The sequence below is a fragment of the Macaca mulatta genome, chromosome 16, assembly GCF_049350105.2.
Source record: "Macaca mulatta isolate MMU2019108-1 chromosome 16, T2T-MMU8v2.0, whole genome shotgun sequence".
NCBI lineage: Eukaryota > Metazoa > Chordata > Mammalia > Primates > Cercopithecidae > Macaca > Macaca mulatta.
Window position 1 is genome coordinate 39278146 of NC_133421.1, and position 23764 is coordinate 39301909.

Genomic DNA, 23764 nt, shown 5'->3' on the forward strand with positions numbered 1-23764 from the left:
CAGGCACTCACCACCATGCCTGACTAATTTTTGTATTTTTAGTAGAGACAAGGTTTCACTATGTTGGCCAGGCTGGTCTTGGACTCCTTGGCCTCAAGTTATCCACCTGCCTCAGCTTCCCAAAGTGCTGGGATTACAGGCATGAGCCACCGCGCCTGGCCCTAACTCATTTTTTTAAATAACTAAATATTGTATAATCACTGCCTGTGATTTCAGTTGAAAGTGATCTAAATCCTAGCATGTCCATGTTAATTGTGTGTGTGTGTGTGTGTGTGTGTGTGTGTGTGTGTACCTTCACTTGTTATTAACATTTCTTAATCTCTCAGATAGGATTTTTCTAATGTTCTTTTCATTTTTATTAGACATTTATACATTATCAAAGTACATTTATATATTATCAAAATATTCTTATCGTAACAACTTAAATAATACTAAAATGGATGAAGGAAAAGTCAGTCTCCTGGTAGTACCCCTCCATTCTTAACCTCTGAAGTAACTTGTGTTAAGTGACAGTTATGTATCTTACACAACATACTGTTTGAATGTTCCTTCCAATTTTGGGGGATTTTTTTGGGGAGGTCTTTTTGCTGCTGTTGTTCGTTTTTTACTATTCCAAAAGTTTTTCAATAAATATTCTTTTACAGATTGAATGTCGCTTATCCAAAATACTTGGGATCAGAAGTCTTGGGGATTTCTGATTTTCAGATTAGGGATGCTCAACCTGTGTATATCTCCTTACCCAATTTTGTTTCTCTTTTGCCATCTCAAATCTTGCAATTCAAGTTTTGATTCATGTGTCATTTGTTTAGAATACTACCTCTAGGATTTCCCTTCAGTAAGATGCATGGTGGTTTACTCTGTGAGACCTCACCTGGCCAAAAATGTGTTCACTCAGCTCCCAGATAGGTCCAGCTATGAGAGCCTCTTAAGCAGTGTCATACCAGGTAGTGATGCATCCATCACTGGGCAAAGCCCAGCAGCTCTTCCCCTTAGGGGCTGGGCATCACACAAGCTACAAGACTCTCGGCTCTCTGCTTGTCGTCTTTGTGGCTGCATGTAGCAGTCCTTTCCCAGCTGCAGTGCCTGGGAGCAGTTTCACTGCAACCCCTGTATATGCAGATCCATTGTCTTCCACTGTCTGGGTTCCTCAGGAAGTAATGAAGCCCTAGGTCTTTGCCTCAAGAAAGATTTTTGCCTTGAAGAAAAATCTAAGCTTCCCTGCTGTCAGTTCCCTGGTTCTCTCTTCACTTGAGAGAGTATAGCCTTCCACCTGGCTTTCTTCCCTGGAGATCTCAAGGGAACTTGGGGCCTCAGATGGACCCTCCCCAGTGTGTCTGCTTTTGTTCTTGTGCTACTCTATGGAGGAAATGGGCCAAAGGTCAAGTCAGGAACTTATACTCTCACCATCATCTTCCCCAAATCTCAATCTCTTGATTTTTTTTAAAAAAATTTTCAAAATTGCTCAATAGCATTTCATTTTCTGTTGCTATTTATAATGTCAACATGCAAAGCACTCTCTGTGTGTTACATATCAAAGTGGATACTGACCCTGCCCTCTATGACTAATGTCCAGAGAGATAAGACTATGGGAAATGAATAATCCTGGAAGTGATAGCAAAATGATATTAACTTAGGGCCAGGCTTGGTGGCTTACACCTATAACTCCAGCACTTTGGTAGGCGGAGGTAGGAGGATAGCTTGAGCCCAGGAGTTTTGAGACCAGTGTGGGCAACATAGGGAGACCCTATCTCTACAGATAATTTAAAAATTTAAAAAAAAAAAAAAAATTAGCCAGCCATGATGGCACATGCCTGTAGTCCCAGCTACTCAGGAGGCTGAGGTGGGAGGATTGCTTGAGCCCAGGAAGTCAAGGCTGCAGTAGCCACAATCACACCACTGGGCTCCAGTCTAGGTGACAGAGCAGGACCCTGTCTGCCCCCTGCCACCCCCAAAAAGGATATTAACTCAAGTGTCTTTTAAACAGGACATCAAGATAGTCACATGGAAGAGACTGTGTTCTACAAAAATGACTTTTTCTTTTCTCTTAATCTTTTCTTTTTTTTGAGACAGGGTCTTGCTCCGTTATTCAGGCTAGAGTGCCGTGGCTCCATCACAGCTTGCTCTAGCCTCCCCCTCCTGGGCTCAATTGATCCTCTTACCTCAGCCTCCCTAGTAGCTGGGACTACAGGCACACACCACCATGTCTAGCTAATTTTTGTATTTTGGTAGAGATGGGATTTCACCACATTGCCCAGGATGGTCTCGAACTTTTGGGCTCAAGTGATCCTCCCACCTCGCTCTCCCAAAGTGCTGGGATTACAGACATGAGCCACCACACCCAGCTGTTTTAGCCACGTTTAATGAATCTGTGACCTTTGTCAGCCATCTTGGAAACTCAGCATAATGTTGCATGCATGCCTAGTTGGTTCTCAAGTAGAATTTTGGAACCTAATCTCTTCATAAATTAAGGGCTGGTTGTATATGCATATTTTATGATATTTTATATTTCTTTTCTATTTTTATAATTCCCTTTCAACAGTTTTTCCTGATTAAAGATATTTTAGTAGCTGGTCTCTTTTTAAATTCTTTTTAAACTTTTTAAAGTTTTTAAACTTTAAATTTTAAGAAGCGTTTGTAATATGTGATTTGTCTGTTTATGTCTTATCTTGTTTGTTATTTTGAAGCAAACATAGGAAGTGGCCTACTGCCTTGTATAAAAAGATACCAGAAGAGTGGAGTCATTTGGAAAAAGCACAGTGGGAAAGTGGCTTGGGAAGTGATTTTTTTCCCCTTATTTTCTGGCACAGTGCTTTCTAAGATGATGTTGTTCACTGTAGTTTTCTTTCACTTTTAAGGGCATGATGGTTCCAGGCAGGATAATCTTAAATGGTCATTTGTCATCTCTTTTTCCCCTTGCAGCATTGCTATGGCAACAAAAGAAAATATGACTTCACAGAGAGGAATGTTGAAGTCAATTCACAGCAAAATGAACACTTTGGCCAGTATCCTTTTTAAATGTTCGCAGTTTCTGTGTTTTGAGGGTAGAGGGGAGAAGTGTCTGTGTGTGCTTTTTATAGGGGGCAGGTTGCCATCACTCAGTAGCAGTAGAGCCTATCAGTAATTGCATAATATGAATATACTGTGCATTCCTACTTTGTGAAAGTTTATGCTCTTTAGTACTGTTCCTAAAAGACTGCACCTCAGAAGTTTCTTACTACTAGATGTAGAAGAAAAAAATTATAAATGTGAATTTAAAAATTATAAATGTGAATTTAAAAATTATTCACCAAATTCTTTCACATTTTAGAAAGCTTTTAAATTCATGTTAGAACTCCACAGTATACATTATTCTTACCTAAACATGATAAATTATATGCCTTTTCTTTGTTATTTTTCCCATTTAGAGATAAGTCAGTGGCAGATGCTTGGAACGGGGAAGGAAGGAGACAGCCACCCGTGCAGATGAGCTGTAGCTACTGACAGAGTTTATACAGGCTGAATTCTGGGATACATTCTCCACTTGTTTGTTGTAACCTCTACTTTAACATGTTTCAGTTTTCCATTTTAAATAGGATTATTACTACTTCCCAGAAACCCACTAGGGAACCAGAAAAGCCTGACACTCTGAGTCATTTGATTCAGCGAACCTCTGAAAAGACAAGCCTTCTAGGCAAAAAAAGCTTTCCTTCCCAACTGCCAAAGGGGAAGGTACCTAGAATTTTCAAAAGCTGAGTATCTTGTAGTCCTAGATAATTTAAGGTCACTTTTAGTTTGATATGTCTTTGCCTAAGGAAAAGACTATCCTGATGTGTGCCGTTATTCCCCAGTCTGCTGTGAATTTTGTTCTTCCCGTGTCACCCTGAGTATAAAACCACATGTCCAAAATCACATTTTAGATAGGGCTATAAAATTTACAGAGTGCTGTTATAGACATTATCTCATTCTACTAAACTGTGAACTCGATTGCCAGCCAGAGCAAAAGCTAATTAGTGAATATAAGAGTTTGTATTTAGTGAAACTTTTGAAACTTTGGAATAGAAGTGTGAGTCAGATAGCTGGTGATTTAAAACACTAAAGCCTTTCTCAATTGTTCATTAGAATTTACCACCAGTCTTCTTTGTGACCTCTTCTCTGCTACTCTGTACGCATCTCTCCCATAAGTTCTTTCTCTCTTTTTTTTTTTTTTTTGAGACAGAGTCTCACCCTGTTACCCATCCAGGCTGAGTACAGTGGCACGATCTCAGCTCACTGCGACCTCCAATCTCCCAGGTTCATGCAATCCTCCTGCCTCAGCCTTCCGAGTAGCTGGGACTACAGACGTGTGCCACCACGCCTGGCTAATTTTTGTATATTTTATAGGGACGGGGTTTCACCATGTTGCCCAGGTGAGTCTCAAACTCCTAGGCTCAAGCAATCGTTCAGCCTCGGCCTCCCAAAGTGCTGGGATTATAGGTGTGAGCCACCTTGCCCAGCCCAACACTAAGTTCTCTTAAGACAAAGTAGTATACCGGAACCTAGCATAGCACCTCATACAAATTAGTCACACAGGAATTTCACAGTTATTCCAAAAGAGTGTGTGTTTAGAAAAAAAAAAAAAATCAAACAAAATGGGTGTGGGTTAGTCAGGGCTAAAGTTTAGTTCACTTTCCTCCTGTATCTGCCTTCTGCTGCGAAGTAACTTTGAAAATGTTAATAATTCACCAGTGTCTGATTATATAGACCCTAGGGTTGGTTCCCACGAATTGCCTGAATCCAAGGCAGGAAAGGATCAGGTATCTTCAAACACTCAGGCAGAACTCCCCAGTCTCCTAAGAGAAGAGGAAAAAAGAGACAGAGAATGAAAATGAGGAAAGGGAGGGAAATGGACGGTGGTGGCGATGGGAGCTGGCTCTAACTGTGCCTCCCTGCCAGAGCTCCTCCATTCCTGGCCACGCTGGCTCCCACCCTGTCCTGCAGCCTGGCAGTAAACCCTCAGTGCTTGGGAACTGTTATCATCCTTTTCTTCTCCCTCTGTGTTATTATTCTTATTTGTGTTACACACAAGACTGGGAGATATGTATTGATTAGGGGCCTTGAGCCGCAGCACATTCCCAGTTTGGGCAAGTGCATCTGCTAAAGATTCCCTTGGTATGAGTTTCTTCCCCTATGCCTTTCATCACTGTTTCTAGACACTGCTGATCTCTATTTTTGTGATTCCTGCGACTTTTGCCGGAGAGGCTTCTTCCAAATATGACCTTAATAAAGATTTCCCAAAGATCGTTTTCCTGCTGTAAACAGCCTGATCCAGAGGATCAACCTGAGGAAGCGGCGGGACTCGCTCATCCTAGGGGGTGTTATTGGGATCTGTACCATCCTGTTGCTGCTGTATGCGTTCCATTGATGGGACATCTGCAGGGACTCTTGACAACCACCACTTTCACGCCCTGGTCTGGAATAAGGAAACGTCTGAGGGAGAAGTTGACTGTCTTGATAATTAGCCTGACCAGCAGGATGAATGCAAGGCTGACAGTGATGGACTCTGTGACATGGTCAGGTTGAGCTGAAGCCACAGTTTTTCTGTGCTGTCTTTTCTAACACATTTTTCTGTTTTTAATTAAAAAACACCAAAAAGGTTTTCAGTTGCTTTTGTCTCCTAGGAGGCAAGTAAACCAATCAAAAACAGAGTTTTCTGTGTTTCCGTGATAGTGTTGAAGCCTGATAACAAGCCGAGTCTTACAGCTGGGCTCTTTAGAAAACCAGGTTTCTACATCCAAAGACTGCTTTTCTTTTAGCCACCAGATTGGATTGTGAATAAAAATAATTCTTGTCCTCTTATTTTACACTCATAATGAGAAATCGCAAGTTCTTTCTCGATAATCTGTGCTATAGATTTCTACTCTGTCTCCTCAACTCTGTTGATATTTAAGGAAAATTCTGTTTTTCATAGATTCTTTGAGATGCTGTTGGACCAACTTCAGCACGTTTGAGGTTGTCTGAAATGGAGATCACTGTAAAACTGTCTTTTTTTTTCTTTTAAATTACAAGTACACTGGGGTTAATTGTATTGCTGGAAAAACATCAAGAATGACAGTCTCGTATTTAAGGCACCAGTCATTGTTTCCATTTTTAAAAAATTCTTCCCTTGGATTAATATTTTCTACTGAAAAGAAGTGAAATCTCAGTTCCACTAGGATAAAAGAAACGAATCGCCAGTGTCCGTCAGTGCGCCCACTGCTCCTCATCATACCAGCAGTGACACTGGTAACTGAGGAAGGGAACTGCTCAGTTTCTAATGTGATCTATTCAAAAAGCCACATATAAAAAGGCATTGAGGGCTCACTGTCCAGAGAATTCCATTTGTAAATGCTCCACAATGTATGGGCAAAAGTTTAAGGACTACTGCCTGATGTACCAGGAGTCCTGTGTTCTGTGAAAATCTGTTCATTCCAAATCTGGTAAGCATTTCCCAACATCTGGAGAATGGTTTCACTGTTGAGGGTGCATGTGGCAGAATCTGTCTCTGCCCCTGTGTTCTGTTACCATCCCTGGACAGTGACAGATTTTAAACCAGCCACCAGAATTATTTCTGAGTTAACCATTTCTTAGTTTCTGTAAATTCATGACTTGTCTTACTGAACTACAGCCTGGTTTGTAGACTTCCAGCATCTACACTGCTGCTCTTCACTATTGGAATTCACTGTGGTATTCATAGTATTGGCTTCAGTCCGAGCCACAGGGAATAAAAGGATATCAGCATGTAGTTCTCAGCTACATCATGGTATATAGATGCTGTTATTCAGGTGAACTTGCTCATGGGTGGACTAACACCTGGTTTGGTACAGAGACTGAGAAGTTTTTCATTTTGGTGTCAAAGTTTTGTTACATTATGGGTGTGAAGGGCATTTGATATATTTTTCTTAACTATGGGGTTTATTTTTCTAAATATGGGTTGATTGACTGTTCATCGATTCAGGGTACCCTTAAAAGAAAAGTTTTCCCATTGTGAACCTTAAAGGATCAGGGAAGTAAGTTCATGGATTAAATTCTCTGTTGGGAGAACAAAACTTTTCTCCCCTGACACTTTATTATCTTTGATTTTTCAAAGGGCCTTGATTGGTGGTTGTGTCTCGGTTAGAATTTATGGGGCTTTGCTATGTAGTTGACATTTATAAAATCTGAAGTATCATAAATAAAGTTATTTATTTAATTATACTACCAGTCTTTTTTACTGGTCTGATTCTTTGTTGCATTCATTAAAGCTGATTGTGTGAGAGTGAACTGGGACACAAGCTAGTCTAGCTCACTGCAGCCAAGCAAACAAACCAGGTTGATGGCTGATGGGCCTTTCCATTAGGGTTTTGCTTATGTGAAGTAATGGAATTAAGTTGGTTATTTTCTTTTTAAAAATAAACCGGTTCTTCCAAGGAAGTTAAAGGCTTGGTGTAGATGTTGGTGTCAGATAGGTCTGACTAACCTCCCCATGCAGCAGCCCATAGTGAGATGACCAAGGGCCACATGTAGACAGCTAGGCCAGTGCTTTTTCCTCTTAGGGTTTCTTTGCAGAAAGAAACCTCCAGCAAGGGAAGAGAGGTGTGTGTCCACAGGAAGGGGCTCCATGTGGATCCCATGAAGGGATTTGAGCTCTTTTAGCTCCATGTCATTTAACTTTTTTGTTGAACCACCTTGGCTTTCTCTCCTTTTTTGCTGTCCTCCTGATGGACCAGTTGCCAGATTCAGAGGCTAACAGTTAGTTACTTGTTAATGCTAGTCTCAGCCAGGAGGTCAGAAGGAATTTTTTACTTCTGGATCCATATGTTGCCTCTTAGGGGAAGTTATGCCCCCTCAACTATTGTCTTACTATAATGAATCTTTCCTTTTTGATCCTTTTAAGTAACCACTCAAAACTTTTCATTTCACTGAAAAAATAGGAAAAACCATGACAATAGGGCTGGGTGCAGTGACTCACGCCTGTAATCTTAGCACTTCGGGAGGCCAAGGCAGGCGGATCGTTTGAGGCCAGGAGTTTGAGACCAGCCTGGTCAACATAGCAAGACTCTGTCTCTACAAAAAAAATTAAAAGATTAGCCTGGCATGATGGGGAGTGCCTGTGTCCTAGCTCACAGCTACTGAGGCTGAGGCCAGAGGATCACTTGAGCCCAGGAGTTCAAGCCTTCAGTGAGCCATGATTGCACCACTGCACTGCAGCCTGGATGACAGAGTAAGACCCTGTTTCAAAAAAAAAAAAAGAAAAGAAAAGAAAAAAGACATGGCAATGAAAAGGCAGGAAATTCCAAAAGACGTATTTCTGACATTTTGTTTTAATGTGTACTGATGACTCTAGTAAAAATGTTTAATGAATTCACCACTCAAGTTCAAACTCAGATCCAAGTGCTTTAGCTCATCTATCCTGGCAATCTCTACATTCTTGTCAATTCTTATTAATGATGCTGGAGGACTCCCTGTAATCTGCATTGCTCACCTTTTCTCTCATTTTAGAAAGGGGCTTTCCTTCTCTATGATTCCCCTGTCTTTTTCTGTACTGCCTGGTACTCAGATCAGGCATGAAAGAAAATGGAGACAGGTGATGAGAGGAGATACCATGAGGGCAAAATCCTTATACCCGGAACCAAATAATACTTTAGCTCTTTCATACTGAGTGTGAATACATCCGAATAGTAAAAGATACTGAGCCTTTCGATGCAGTGGCTCTTGGCCTCTATGGAATTCAGGCACCTTGGGTTTGCATTCCCACTATTAATTTTCTGTTTCACTGTTAGTGATCTCAACCTGATGAAAATGACTTTAAAGAACTGGACTAGCCTTTTGGTTTCTGATACCTCATTTGATCATTTGTCAGGTACGATTTTTGGAAATGGATTGAGTTTTCTAACTTGGAAGATTTAAGTTGTTGGGAATAACTGGCCATGTCTAGTGTTACAGTGAATTTTATGGCAAATGTAACTAAAGAACAAATGGATTCTGCTCAGAAAGTTAGAATCATTGTGTTCCACTCTCCTGTTAGGTTAAGGGTTGTTTACCCTGGTCTCCAAAAAGATGCAGAACTTTTCATCACGGTCTTAATAAACTAATCTTGTTTCTTCCTTTATAAACCTGCGTACTCTTAGGTTTTGTAGGCAAAAAGAAACTGAGGGAGGAGCAAGTAAATTTTGAGGAGTTTAGTGGATAAGAAGCCCAAAGCTGAACCATGCATGGTCTTGAGGGATCTTTCTCGTTTTCTCTGTACCTGAGAGCTCACTTTAATATCAAGTGTTTGCATCCATTCCCACCCTGTTAGCTCTTAAGGAGGAGGAAAATCAATTCCAACTAGACTTTCCTGTGATGGAAGATGTTTCCTCTTGAAAAAATGCCAATACAGATTTTTAAAACCTATTATTTTCCAAATGCACTTTGTAAGTTTTTGCTTTTAAAATAGCTTCTTGGAACCAATTTTATTGTATTTGTACTTAATTTTTGTTCTCATCTAAATGTGCATTTTCTGACTGTATAGAAGAAGCTTTGGTATGTAATTTAATAATAAATTAGAAATCTAAATGATTGCATTTGTGGTTGTTTATATTGAAACAGTAACCATCAAGGTAGTTTGGGGATAGAGATTATGATATCTTTGGTGTTGATAAGTGTTTCTCATGATGTCCTGAAACCCAGGATGAAATAATACAGGTGCTGAAAAGCTGTCACGTGTCATTCAGAAACCATCATATGAACAGTCCACTAGTATTTTAGCCCTAGAAGTGAAGGGGAATCTCTTATCAACTTGAAACTTCAGGAGGCATGACGGGAATCTAAAATTGTAGAATTTGGCTGGGTGCAGTGGCTCACACCTGTAATCCCAGCAGTTTGAGAGGCCGAGGCAGGAGGATTGCTTGAGACCAGGAGTTCAAGACCAGCCTGGGCAACATAGCAAAGAACTTGTCTCTACAAAAACTAAAATTAGCCATTCATGGTGGTGTGCACCTATAGTCCCAGCTACTCGGGAGGCTGAGGTGGGAGGATCATGAGCCCAGGAGGTGAAGGCTGCAGTAAGCAATGATTGTGCCACTGTACTCCAGCCTGGGTGACAGAGACCCTGTCTCAAAAATAAATTAATTTTTAAAAAATAGTATACTGCTGGGCTTTAGTACATTAGTTGTGCAACCAGCACCACTGTCTAATTTTAGAACTTTGCGATTAATCCAGCCAGTGTGTCAATTCCTCCTCTATAAAATGGTGATAAGGATGGCTACCATAATTGTACCCTGATTATATTGTCAGGGTTATGTGAGGAAATGCTCATAAGCATCTCAGCAAAGCCAGGGGTGCAGGACTGACCTGACATAAGAGAGATCTTTGGGTTTGTCCTAATAGTGAGAAACCGGGCCTCTTTAGCCTCTTTCGTTCCCTCTTGCTGATGTGGTAGAGGAGAACATTCAAGAGGTGATCAGCAGACATCCTTACCTTTGATAAAGGCAACTAAGAGGGGAAATGTAAGTTAGGTTCTCTGTAGATAGACAGATGGAACCCAGCAATCAGTTTAACCAGCCTCCAAGCGGCTCTGATGCACACCAAAGGTGGAGAACCACTACTCTTGAGTGTCACGCTCTACAGGTACACACATTCTATTTAGTCATTCCATTCTAGACCGATTGCTTTTATTTTTAGTTGGGAACTGTTACAAATTGTGCTGCTCTGGACATTCTCAAACATGGGTTTTGGGGGACACATGTACACTTTTCTGTTGATTATACCTAGGAATAAGATTGTTGGATTGTAGGTGATGCACATACTCAGTTTTAAGATACGTTGTCAAGACAGTTTTCCAAAGCAATTGTGCCAATGCCTATGCCTACCAGTAATGTGTGAATATTCCATTTCCTTCACATCCTCAGCAACACTTAATGATGCCAGTCGAAATTTGCATTTCCCTGATGGCTAATGAAGTTGGGCATTTTTACATACTCACTAGCTATTAGGATATCTTTCTTTATGTAATATCCCTTCAGATGTTTGCATATTGATTAATCGGACTGTTTTTCCAGTTAATTTTTCCTTTGTTGGATAAATACGTTGCAAATATACCATCCCATTCTGTGACTTGTCGTTTACTTTCTTTCCTCTTTTTTTTTTTTTTTTTTGAGACAGAGTCTCACTCTATCACCCAGGCTGGAGTACAGTGGTGTGATCTTGGCTCACTGCAACCTCCGCCTCCCGAATTCAAGCAATTTTTCCTGCTTCAGCCTCCCCAGTAGCTGGGATTACAGGCGTGTGCCACCTCGTCCAGCTAATTTTTTTGTGTTTTCAGCAGAGATTGGTTTTCACCATGTTGGCCAGGCTGCTTTCGAACTCCTGACCTCAAATGATCCGCCTGCCTCAGCCTCCCAAAGTGTTGGGATTACAAGCATGAGCCACTGCACCCAGCCATACTTTCTTTTTTCTTTTTTTTTTTGAGATGGAGTCTTGCTCTGTCACCCAGGCTGGAGTGCAGTGGCGTGATCTCAGCTTACTGCAACCTCTATCTCCTGGGTTCAAGCGATTCTCATGCCTCAGCCTCCCAAGTAGCTGGAATTACAGGTGCGGGCCACCACACCCAGCTGATTTTTGTATTTTTGGTAGAGATGGGATTTTACCATGTTGGTCAGGCTGGTCCCGCCCACCTCGGCTTTCCAAAGTGCTGGGATTACAGGCATGAGCCACCATGCCCTGCCTTATTCTACTTTTTAATGGTGGTTTTGATGAAGTTCTTAATTTTAATGTAACTCAATTTATCCATTTTTTTCCTTCGTGGCTAGTGTTTTTATATCTTGTTAAGGAATCTGCCTGCCTCCAATGCCATGAAGATATTCTCCCAAGTTTTTTGTTTTTTCCTAGAAGCTGTATTATTTTGCTTTTCAATTTAGAGCTACAAATATTCTGCAACTGATTGCTATATATGATTTGAGGCAGGGGTCAAGATTCATTTTTCTATATGGATATGCAGTTGATCCAGCACCATTTGACAAGGTCATCCTTTCTTCACTGCACTGGAGCACCAGCTTTGTCATGAGTGAAGCAATTGTCTAGGTGGGAGTCTTTTTCTGGATGTTTCATTTCTTTTCCATTGGTCTGTTTCTCTACCCTTGAGAAAATACCACTCTATCTTAATTACTGTAATTTTACAATAAGTCCTGATACCAGGTAGTACAGGTCCTGCGGGTTTGTTCTGTTTCCTCAAGGTTGTCTTGGCTATTCTTGGTCTTTTGCATTTTTATATAAATTACAGAATTACTTTGTCAGCTTCCAAGAAAAACTTGCCAGATTTTGATTGGTATTATACTAAATATGTAGATCAATTGGAGGAGAATGAACATCATTACAATGTTGACTCTTTCGGTTCATGTCATGATATTTCCCTCCACTTATTTCAGTCCTGTTAATATTTTAGTACTGCTCCACCTGTCTGCCCTCCAGGCTGGTGCTGGCCTCTGGGATGGACGAACTTTGGGTACACTTGGAGAAAGAACTCCAGATGTCACCTCCTACCCTCCATGGTTCTCTCCTTGACTGTGGCAAGGAGAGGTGGTGAAGGGAAGAGACCAAATAGGAATCAGAGGAAGGGAGGCTGCAGTAACCCACTGCACCTTGGTACAGGGTCCTGTGCTGGAGATGATTAAGTATGTAAGGAAAAAATCACAAGGCTGGTTACAGTCATACTGGGTAGCAGACAATGGGATGTAAAGGAGAAAGAAGCCTGGACACTTTGGCAAGAGGAGAGCTTAGTATGTGTGGATTGGACAGGACTGGTCCTAAAACTCCCTTCATCACAAAAAAGCTGCATGCCCCTGGAGAAGATTCCCCTCATTGGGCCTCTTTCCTCACCGTGAAATGAGAGGACTTGGACCTGATGCTCTGGATGCTTCCTTCAGCTCTGCCACTAGAACACTGGTACTGATGGAGGATGATGGCAAGAAGCTAGATTGAGTCTAAGTGTCTTGCCCTTTGCCCTGTCCCTCCAGGTGTAGTCTTTGAACTCTAACCATCCATGCACTCTTCCTTTCCACAGAACAGGTCCCTGTTTCAGGCTAACTTCATCCTGCTGGATGGAATTCCAGCCAGCGTGATCCAAAGAGGGAAGCAGTACCAGGCTGCAGCCCTCGTCATGGTGAAGATGGAGCCTTCTGGGAAGCTGCTACCCATGGTCATCCAGGTGAGGGCCCTGGACCTCCCTGCCAACTCTTTGCTCTGTTCATTTTAACCTCTGCTCCCAGGGACCCAGCCTCCTGGCTCTTGGCTCCCAAAGCTACCCCCACTGAGCGGGTCTACCTTGTGTTCAGTCACCCAGTGATTGCTTGCTGTCTTTCCCTGACCTTCCTCACCTGGAACTACCTTCTGAGAGTCATAACGGCATCTCTTTGTTCTCATCCTGAGGCTACTCAACCTCTTTGTGACCTTTGAATCTACTGAATATTCCCTCTTAAACATGTTTTCTCCTTTTGGTTTTTATGATTTTTTTTCACTCCTATTGTTCACACAGTGAGTGGACAGGAATTGTCAGTTCTCATACATCCAGCTTCTCCTTCTCATTCTACTGTCCTGACTCAGACCCTCATGACATTTCTCCCAAAGCACTGTTAACCTTACTTGGCTTCCTTCTACCATTCTCTCCTGCACTTAACCTATCATTGCATTCACAGGGCACCACAGATAGTGAGAGGCAGGTTGGAGGGGTCTTCATTCTTCCTACTACTTGGAAGGCAATAATCTTACATTAGCCATATGTTTTCCCCAGAACACCAGCATAGCGTCATCCATATGGGGGAGAGGTGAATAAATGCTTAATTCTTCCTCCTTCTGGCTCCCGCCTCCCAGCTTCAGCTCTCCCACCCCAATACTGTTCCTGCCCTCAGATCCTCTGCTTGCCTGGCTCCTGGCCAAATCCTGGATCTGAAACTCAGATTCCAACTGCACAAGCTCCGATACTATTTGCTGAACACTCATCTGGTAGCTGAAGTCATTGCTGTCGTCACCATAATGTGCCTCCCACATTTGCACCCTGTCTTCGAGGTACAAGCTCTACCACTCTCCATGTCCCAAAGCAACAACCCAACAGCTGCCTAGTTTTTAAGAAATCTAAGGCACCTGGGACAACATGTAAACAGAGCTGCTTGAAATTTCACAAACATCCATATGATATTGCAGCAAAGAATCTTCATGGCAATTTGTAAATGGAGGCAAGAGGAGGAGACAGATAATTGAGCCAGGGCCTTCAGCCTTATGATTGTATTTTTAATGTCTAAATTAATTTAATGTAAACTAATTATAGACTCACAGGCAGTTGTTAGAAATATTAAAGAGATCCCAGGTATCCCATTAGGTCAAGTCACTTAGCATTTATCCAGTACATGTTGTAGGGTGGTTCTCTGAAATTCTCTAGCAATGGGTCTCGAGTAGAGTAGGAAAACAAAAATAATAAGCAAAAGTGTTGCGTCTGCACTGGGAGATTTATCATTTATCATGAAAGACAGGCAGTACATATGAGAAAAAACCAGAGAACAGTATCTGTGACACGGTTTGGATGTCTGTCCCTCCCATTCTCTTGTTGAAGTGTAATCCCTAATGTTGGATGTGGGGCCTGGTGGAAGGTGTTTGGATCATGGCTTCATGCTGTCCTCCCAATAACGAGTGAGTTCTCACTCTGAGTTCACACAAGATCTGGTTGTTCGAGTATGGTGCCTCCCCTCTCTCTCTTGCTCCTGCTCTCCTGCTCCCTCTCTCCATGTGACATGCCTGCTGTACTCCCCCTTCACCCTCCACCATGATTGAAAGTTTCCTGAAGCCTCACTAGAAGCTAAGCAGATGCCAACATGCTTCCTATACAGCCTGCAGAACCAGGAGGCACTTAAACCTCTTTTCTTAGTAAATTATTCAGTCTCAGATAATCCCTCCGTAGTGATGCAGAACAGACTAACACAATCTGGAAACAGAGTTTGAGATGAAGAGAAATAGCTGTAATCACTATAGTATCTATGGAGAATGTTCCACCACTAGTGGGGAGTCTTTAGGTAGAAGACCAAAGGGCAAGGCGAGCAGCCCAGCGGGTTTCTCATACCTGACCAAGGAGAGAGGTAGATGAAGACATTAGCATGGCAGTGACAGGTGGATGGAAGAGAAAAATCAAATACGTGGTGATGGGGGAAGAGTAGCTGCAGCATGCCTGTGTCCAAGATGGAATGGAGAACTTCTGTTGGAGATGGAAGCTCCTTATCACCTAGGAGCCTACAGGGGGCATGTTGTACTTCCCTAGAAATACTGACATTTTATAAAACAGTGAGTCTAGTATCTATTGCCAGGCAGAAAGCAGCATAATAAAACTTGGGCTTGCTTAAACATGTTTTCAAAATCTTTATGACATTTTATATATAGGAAAAGGGAGCAAAATGATATAAGCTTATGAACCAGAGCAGTTGTCAGAAACAGTAAAGTCAGGAGAGGGAGGCAGTTTAGGGGACAAAGATGAGGTGTTCTGTTTTAGAGGCATGGAGTTCGAAGAGTTGGCAAGAGATGCAAGTGAGCGCCTGGCAGGCAGGACAGCTGGATTGTGTTTCTGCTGCTGGTCACCACCTCCACCCCCAAATCTGGCTGTTACTAGTTGTGGTGCCTCTGGGTCTGAGAGAACATAGATAAGACAGGCAGTAATATGGAATCTTAGATTTGATTGCCTTCATGCTGTCTTTGCCTCACCATCCGATGCCCAGGTTGAATAGGTTAAGGCCACCCTCACAGCTCAGAATCCCTCTTCACTAGTTCAGCCCCCTGTACACCCGTCTCCCTCACATAACCATTTCCTCCCATGGCAGACAGCTGAGTTGTTGTCAAGACACAAAGGAGGGCTAAGCCTGCAAATATAAGTTACCTGTGCAGGCTGTGGACTCAGACTGTTGGAGTCCGAGTCCTCAGTCCTTAACAGGTATGTGTTTCAGGGTCCTCATCTCTGAATGGAGATAACAGAATTTACATTGTGAGGTTGTTAAGGGATTAAATGACAGGACAGACAGCGTGACTCAGGATGAGTTGGAGAGATGTGTGAGTTCTTCCTATTACTATGTAGCAATATGTTGTTATTGTTTATCCTTGGGTATGTTGTTGTTATTTTTTATTTATTTTTTTTACCTTCAGCCAACTCACTCCATGTTGTTTTTATTAGTTGCTTTCCTTGGGTATCTGCCCACCTCATCTGGACTTTGGGTTTTCTGTGACATTCACCATCTTTCCATGGAGTTTTCCAGGTTCAAGCCAATGCGAGCTGCTTTGATATCTTTGCCTCAAGAGTATTCTTTGGGCCGGTCCCGTGTGTCTGGCATTAAAGACCTTAGATAGATGCCAACAGCATAAACCCTGCATATGAACCAGTTGAAAATGAAGACAAAATAGTTCTTTTTTTGTATTTTTAGAGACAGGGTATTGCTCTGTCACCTAGGCTGGAGTGAAGTGGCACAATCACAGCTCACTTCAGCTTCAGTTTCCTGGGCTCAAGGGATCCTCCTGCCTCAGTCTCCTGAGTAGCTTAGTCTATAGGCATACACCACTACACCTGTGTACCTGGCTAATTTTTAACTTTAATTAGGGACAGAGGCTTGCTGTGTTCCCTAGGCTGGTCTCGAACTTCTGGCCTCAAGTGATCCTCTGCCTTGGCTTCCCAAAGTACTGGGATTATAGGTGTGAGCCACCATGTTTGGCACCAAATAGGTTAGGAATAAAAGAAATGAATATGAGAATCAGGGACCCCTTTTTTAAAGGTCAAAGAAAAGCAGGAAAGAGGAAACCTAATAGTATCTAACTGGGGCCAGGGAAGATTTGGTGAGAATAGCTTGGCTTTGCTCCACGAATTCTGACTGAAGGCACCATACTCAACACCACTTCAATATAAACAATAAGAGTGGGATGATCAGAGATTGGAGGAACCGCTTTGAAAATAAGCAGAGGCTAGTTTAAGCTATAAGGGTGTGAATGATAGAGGAGGTATAAAAAAAATCAAAAGTTGAGGGGCTGATTCTTAAAGGGCACCTGTACTCAAGGTGGAAATAATAGAGGTAATGATGACAGCTGCTATTTGAGGACTTGTGTACCTGAGGCACTGTGCTAAAAATGCTCTCTCTACATCACAGACATAAACATCACCACAGTGCCTGAAATAAGAGACCTGGTTATCACCTCCCACTGACAGATAAGGAGATCAACATTCAGAGAGTTTATTACATTGCCAATATCAAAGCTAGAGGCGAGCATGGACTCAAATCCAGGTCAGTCTGACTCCAGGGCACGACGCACAGGGAAGTCGGAGAGCGTGAGCGAGCGGGAGCGTGAGTGTCAGGGCAGCAGGAGACCAGCCTGTCAAGGCAACAGCAGTGAGGAAAGCATCGAGAGGAGAAGACTCCGTGCTATGTGACGGGCCCTACCAGGAAAGAGCCAAGCATGGTCTCCACCAACCACCCCTCCAATCTCCTCCTTGCCAGCTCCTGATCCCCCATATCTACTACATCATGGAAACCAACACCTGGACCTGACCCCAACGTATCTCAGAAGGTGGAGTATTTGCTAAGATAAGAAGGGAATGGGGCACGAGGCCACCTAATCATCCAACAATCTCTGTCCTGCCAGCTTCAAGATCTCCCAGACCAACCTGTGTGAACGTCCTGAACCTTAAGCCCCTGAGCCCTATCCCTTTTATAGCCATGACTTTAAATATGAAAACCCCATCTGTGAACCCCCTTTATATATGTCCTCATTCTCCAGCTGTGCCTCCGTCCCTCAAGACCTGTCATCTCTTGTGTCCCAGGCAGTGAGCACAGGTGGAGGGGGCCATGTGCAGTTGTTCCATCAGGCAGCGGCTCAGCTGACCTGCTGCTCCCTCTGTCGTCCTGATGACCTGGCTGCCCATGGCCTGCTGGGACTCCCATGTGCTCTCCATGACCATGATGCTTTAGGCCCTGGGAGATTATTGCCCGGTGGGTGAGGGGGAGCTGAGAAGTGGGGCATGGTGGGGAGGAGGGGAGCTCTGGCCTGAGGCCAGCATGGGGCAAAAAGCAAAGTGAAAATGAGAAGGTCCAGACAGGAGGAGCAGAGAACTCAATCATGGGGAGAGACGAGGAAGAGTGAGGACACAGTGGGTGGTTCTGAAAATGAGGAGACTGGGATGGGGCAGAGAGAGGAGGTGAGGGGAGCTGTCGGGGGAGACAGAGGTCTGGGACAAAACAGGATTTTGTGAGGAAGCACGGCAGCAACTGTGGGAATTCCTGGAACTAAGGACCCACATCTCCTTCCACGAGACACTAATGTGTTTAGAGGGTTGGGGATGTGCTGAAGGCATGTCTTGTGAGGTCTCTCCAGATACACTGAAAGCGTTGGGCAGATGTCACAGAAAGAGGAGGACAGGTCAGAAGCCGGGCCTCCTGCTCTCTGAGGCTCGGGTGCCTTCTCCCCTGGGCAGGTGTGTGGAGATCGTCCACCTCTTCTACCAAAGGGATGATATGGTGAGGGTGGATGCTGAGCTGCAGGCCTGGCATCAGGAGATCATGGAGGTGGGGCTGTGCCAGGACCAGGACTGAGGTAAGATCCGTCTCAGAGACTGGAGCTCCTAGGAGACTCTGCCAGGGACCCTTCCCAGTGCTGCCCTTCTGGGGACAGGACCCCAGCCTCTCATCACACCCCCCTCCCTCCACCCAGGAAAGCATCTGCATCCCATTCCCACCTCCCCAGACTCAGGATAGTTCTAGAGACCTGAGGACCGTCCTCCTCGGAGACCCTGGCCATCAACCCCTACCCCCACCCCACCCCAGTCACAGATGCCCCTGAGCTGCCATATCCTCGGGCCCAACAAGGCTGGAGCCACAGCCATGAGAGGGTCTGCCAGTCCCTGCTGGAGCTCATGTTCTCACTTCACGTTTGCTTTTTACCTAAGGATGCAAACAGGGAGATTTTCCCTTCCAAAGCCCAGAGTGACCCACCTTGGCTTTCCCTCCCTTCGCCTCCTGCCTGCTACTGTCCAGCACACATGAAGGGCCCAGGCCTGCTGCACCCCCACGGCAGTGCAGGGCCAGCTGTATATGCTTTGGCTTCAACCTGAACTCAATGCCCTGACGCTTGGGTCAGTTTCTTTGGGTCAGCCCCTTCCCTAGGATCTAGTTGCTACCTTTTGTCCCTGCCCACTGCATTTTTATTGATGCAGAAGAACTAGCCCTTCTTGGGCCCTTCCCAGGTTTGTTTTCCTCTCTCTCACACACATGGGCCAGCCGGGATTGTTTCAAGTCATCCTTCAGCTCCTCTCCCTTCATCCTTCAGAGCAACACCTTGAGTCCCACCCTTTGCCTCTGTGGAAAAATGCAAACACCCACTGGCCAGGCCCTGGGGATACCCATATCAATAAACCCCCTGCCTTAAAGGGGAGTCTCGCCCTGGAGGACCTGGGGCTACACCACCCTACCTATCCCACCCCACCCTTTGGGTCCTTCAAGAACCAAACTTTCTCCAGATTTTTTTAAATTTTATTATTTTTATTTATTTCTTTTTTTTTTTTTTTTTTTTTTTTTTTTGTTTGAGACGGAGTCTCATGCTGTTGCCCAGGCTGGAGTGCAGTGGCGCGATCTCGGCTCACTGCAAGCTCCGCCTCCCAGGTTCCCGCCATTCTCCTGCCTCAGCCTCCTGAGTAGCTGGGACTACAGGCGCCCGCCACCGCGCCCGGCTAATTTTTTGTATTTTTAGTAGAGACGGGGTTTCACTGTGGTCTCAATCTCCTGACCTTGTGATCCGCCCGCCTCGGCCTCCCAAAGTGCTGGGATTACAGGCTTGAGCCACTGCGCCCGGCCTATTTTTATTTATTTCTGAGATAGAGTCTTGCTCTGTTGCCCAGGCTAGAGTGGCATGGCATGATCTTGGCTCACTGCAACCTCCACCACCCGGGTTCAAGCGATTCTTCTGCCTCAGCCTTCCGAGTAGCTGGGATTACAGGCATCCGCCTGTAATTTTTATATTTTTAGTAGAGATGGGGTTTCACCATCTTGGCCAGGCTGGTCTGGAACTCCTGACCTCGTGATCCACCCGCCTTGGCCTCCCAAGTGCTAGAAGTTACAGGCATGTGCCACCGCGCCCAGCCACTTTCTCGAGTTTTCTAGGTTCTTTCTTTTAGGCAACCCGTGCCCCAAAAGAACATTATTTCTCTCCTTGGCTCTCATCTCCTCATGAAATAGCCACATTAGAGAATGTACAATACATATTTACATATAAGCTTTAACCTCTCATTCCTCATTTCTCTTGTGCCATATTTAATACTCTTTTTACCTCACCATTCTCTCATCACCTGAGGAAAAAGCAATGTGATGAAATTTAACTTTCATTTTAAGTTCAGGGGTACACATGCAGGTTTGTTATATAGGTAAACTTTTGTCACAGGGGTTTGTTGTACAAATGATTTTGTCACCCAGGTATTAAGCCTAGCGCCCATTAGTTATTTTTCCTGATCCTCTCCCTCCTCCCACCCTCTGCCTTCCTGTAGGCCCCAGTGTCTATTGTTCCCCTCTATGTGTCCATGTGTTCTTGTCATTTAGCTCCCACTTATAAGTATTTGTTTTTTTTGTTCCTGCATTAGTTTGCTAAGGATTGTGGCCTCCATCTCCATTCATGTTCCTGGAAAGGACGTGATCTTGTTCTTTTTTACGGCTGCATAGTAGTCCGTGGTGTATCTGTACCACATTTTCTTTATTCAGTCTACCATTGATACGCATTTAGGATGATTCTATGTCTTTGCTATTGTGAATAGAGCTGCAGTGAACATAGGCATGCATGTGTCTTTATGATGGAAAGATTTATATTCCTTTGGGTATATACCCAGCAATGGGGTTGCTGGGTCAAATGGTATTTCTTTTGTTAGGTCTTTGAGGAATTGCTGCACTGTCTTCCACAGTGGTTGAACTGATTTACACTCCCACCAACAGTGTATAAGCTTTCTTTTTTTCTCCACAACCTTGCCACCATCTGTTATCTTTTGACTTTTTAATAATAGCCATTCTGACTGGTGTGAGATGGTATCTCATTGTAGTTTCGATTTGCATTACTCTAATGATCATTGATGTTGAGCTTTTTTTCATATGATTGTTGGCTGCATGTTTTGTCTTATTTTGAAAAGTGTCTGTTCATGTCCTTTGCCCACTTTTTAATGGGGTTGCTTTTTACTTATAAATTTAAGTTCCTTGTAGATGCTAGGCATTAGATCTTTGTCAGATGCGTAGTTTGCAAAAATTTTCTCCCATTCTGTAGGTTGTCTGTTCACTCTATTAATAGTTTCTTTTGCCATGCAGAGGCTCTTTAGTTTAATTAGATCCTGTTTGTCAATTTTTACTTTTGTTGCAATTGCTTTGGTGTCTTCATCATGAAATCTTTGCCCATTCCTATGTCCAGAATGGTATTGCCTAGGTTATCTTCCAGGGTTGTTATAGTTTGGGATTTTACATTTAAGTCTTTAATTCGTCTTGAGTAAATTTTTGTATATGGTATAAGGAAGAGATCAGTTTCAATCTTCTGCCTATGGCTGGCAAGTTGTCCCAGCATCAGCCAAGTGGTTTTTTCATCCCTGCTATATTCAATCCAAATGTATTTAACCATGGAACAATTATTTTTATTTTACTGTAATATTTTACTAAACAAATACTGTCATTTAAAAGGAGTATTTAACAGAGCATGCATGTCAGACTTATTCGAGGAAATTTGAAAGCAAATACATATGTACGTCTCTCAGCTTCCATTGATAGGGGTAGAAGAAGGAAGTAAATGATATCAAAGACACTTAGAAAGTATCTGTGAAACCAGCAATTCCAATGAAATCTAGGTAACAGTAATGGCACAGTCCTGACACATGAATTACAAAATTGCATGGGATTTCAAATGGTAGCACTTAGGTGATGATCCTTTAAATGAAAAATTGCTACCCAATTTTACTATATTTTACTCAGATTTCTTTCCTTTGTGTCTATCATCTAAAATACAAACCAATATAAGCCACTACAATATACATATGATTAATAAGGTAGACCTTCCAGTCTATAACGGCAAGGATCAGTGTTTTGAATAGTAAAGAGCAAAGTGGCTAATATTTCTCACTTATCACTTGAGGGGTCTTGGTTCATGCGGGTTCTACAGGACTTATCTTTCTCTACATTGTTCATTTTCAACTAGGAATGAGTGTTGTTTATTGAGATTTAAAATTTTTCTTTTAAGGACTAGGATGGTCCTCTTTTTGACTAAGTGACCTTGAGCAAGCTATTTAATCTCTGAGTTCTGGTTTCCTTATATCTAAAATGGATGTAATACATGCCCCCACCACACACATTCAGATTTTTGAGACCAAATAAATAATGAACGTGACATTGTTGAAGTGTGGGTAGTACAGTCGGCGTAAGATGATTGCTATCATATGCCCCACTCTACAAAAACTACCTCCCCAATAAGCATGTGGAATAGCAGAGCCCAGGCCCTGCCACATGATGGAAGTCATTAAATTCTCTGAGGCAAATCTCACACGTAAATTGAGTGGAATGGAATAGCTGATTTCCAGTTTCCTTACTGTCTTTGACATGAGTCTAGGACCTCTCTATTTCTCTACATTATAATCCAGATACCTAAAACCACTGCCTAAAACCTCCTGGGAATAGGAGGCATGCTTTTGTATTTTTTTTTTAAATTTATTATACTTTATGTTATGTTCTAGGGTACATGTGCACAACGTGCAGGTTTGTTACGTAGGTATACATGTGCCATGTTGGTGTGCTACACCCATTAACTCATCATTTACATTAGGTATATCTCCTAATGCAATCCCTCCCCTTCCCTGCACCCCTTCCCTGCACCCACAGGAAGTGATGTTCCACTTCCTGTGTCCAAATGTTCTCATTGTTCAATTCCCATCTATGAGTGAGAACATGCGGTGTTTGGATTTCTGTTCTTGCGATAGTTTGCTGAGAATGATGGTTTCCAGCTGCAACTGTGTCCCTACAAAGGACATGAGCTCATCCTTTTTTATGGCTGCACAGTATTCTATGGTGTATATGTGCCACATTTTCTTAATCCAGTCTGTCATTGATGGACATTTGGGTTGGTTCCAAGTCTTTGCTATTGTGAATAGTGCTTCAATAAACATATGTGTGCATGTGTCTTTACAGCAGCATGATTTATAATCCTTTGGGTATATACCCAGTAATGGGATGGCTGGGTCAAATGGTATTTCTAGTTCTAAATCCTTGAGGAATCGCCACACTGTCTTCCACAATAGTTGAACTAGTTTACAGTCCCACCAACAGTGTAAAAGTGTTCCTATTTCTCCACATCCTCTCCAGCACCTGTTGTTTCCTGACTTTTTAATGATTGCCATTCTAACTGGTGTGAGATGGTATCGCATTGTGGTTTTGATTTGCATTTCTCTGATGGTCAGTGATGATGAGCATTTTTTCATGTGTTTGTTGGCTGCATAAATGTCTTCTTTTGAGAAGTGTCTGTTCATATCCTTTGCCCACTTTTTGATGGGGTTGTTTTTTTCTTGTAAATTTGAGTTCTTTGTAGATTCTGGATATTAGTCCTTTGTCAGATGCATAGATTGCAAAAATTTTCTCCCATTCTGTAGGTTGCCTGTTCACTCTGATGGTGGTTTTTTTTTTTGCTGTGCAGAAGCTCTTTAGTTTAATTAGATCCCATTTGTCCATTTTGGCTTTTGTTGCCATTGCTTTTGGTATTTTAGACATGAAGGCCTGGCCCATGCCTATGGCCTGAA

At 43.0% G+C, this 23764-nt stretch overlaps 1 protein-coding gene across 8 annotated transcripts in view; it reads left to right on the top strand.

The window, feature by feature from the left end:
- The window catches only part of GOSR1 (golgi SNAP receptor complex member 1), a 50444-nt gene extending 43255 nt beyond the window's left edge, over positions 1 to 7189 (top strand). For 4 of the 8 annotated variants that reach the window (XM_015118839.3, XM_015118837.3, XM_028835453.2 and 1 more), the window contains 2 exons: positions 2920 to 3002; positions 5256 to 7189. In XM_015118839.3, coding sequence (XP_014974325.1) covers positions 2920 to 3002; positions 5256 to 5380 — 208 coding nt within the window. In that variant the 3' untranslated portion in view covers positions 5381 to 7189. 8 annotated transcript variants of the gene reach the window in all.
- Positions 7190 to 23764: the final 16575 nt, after the last annotated feature.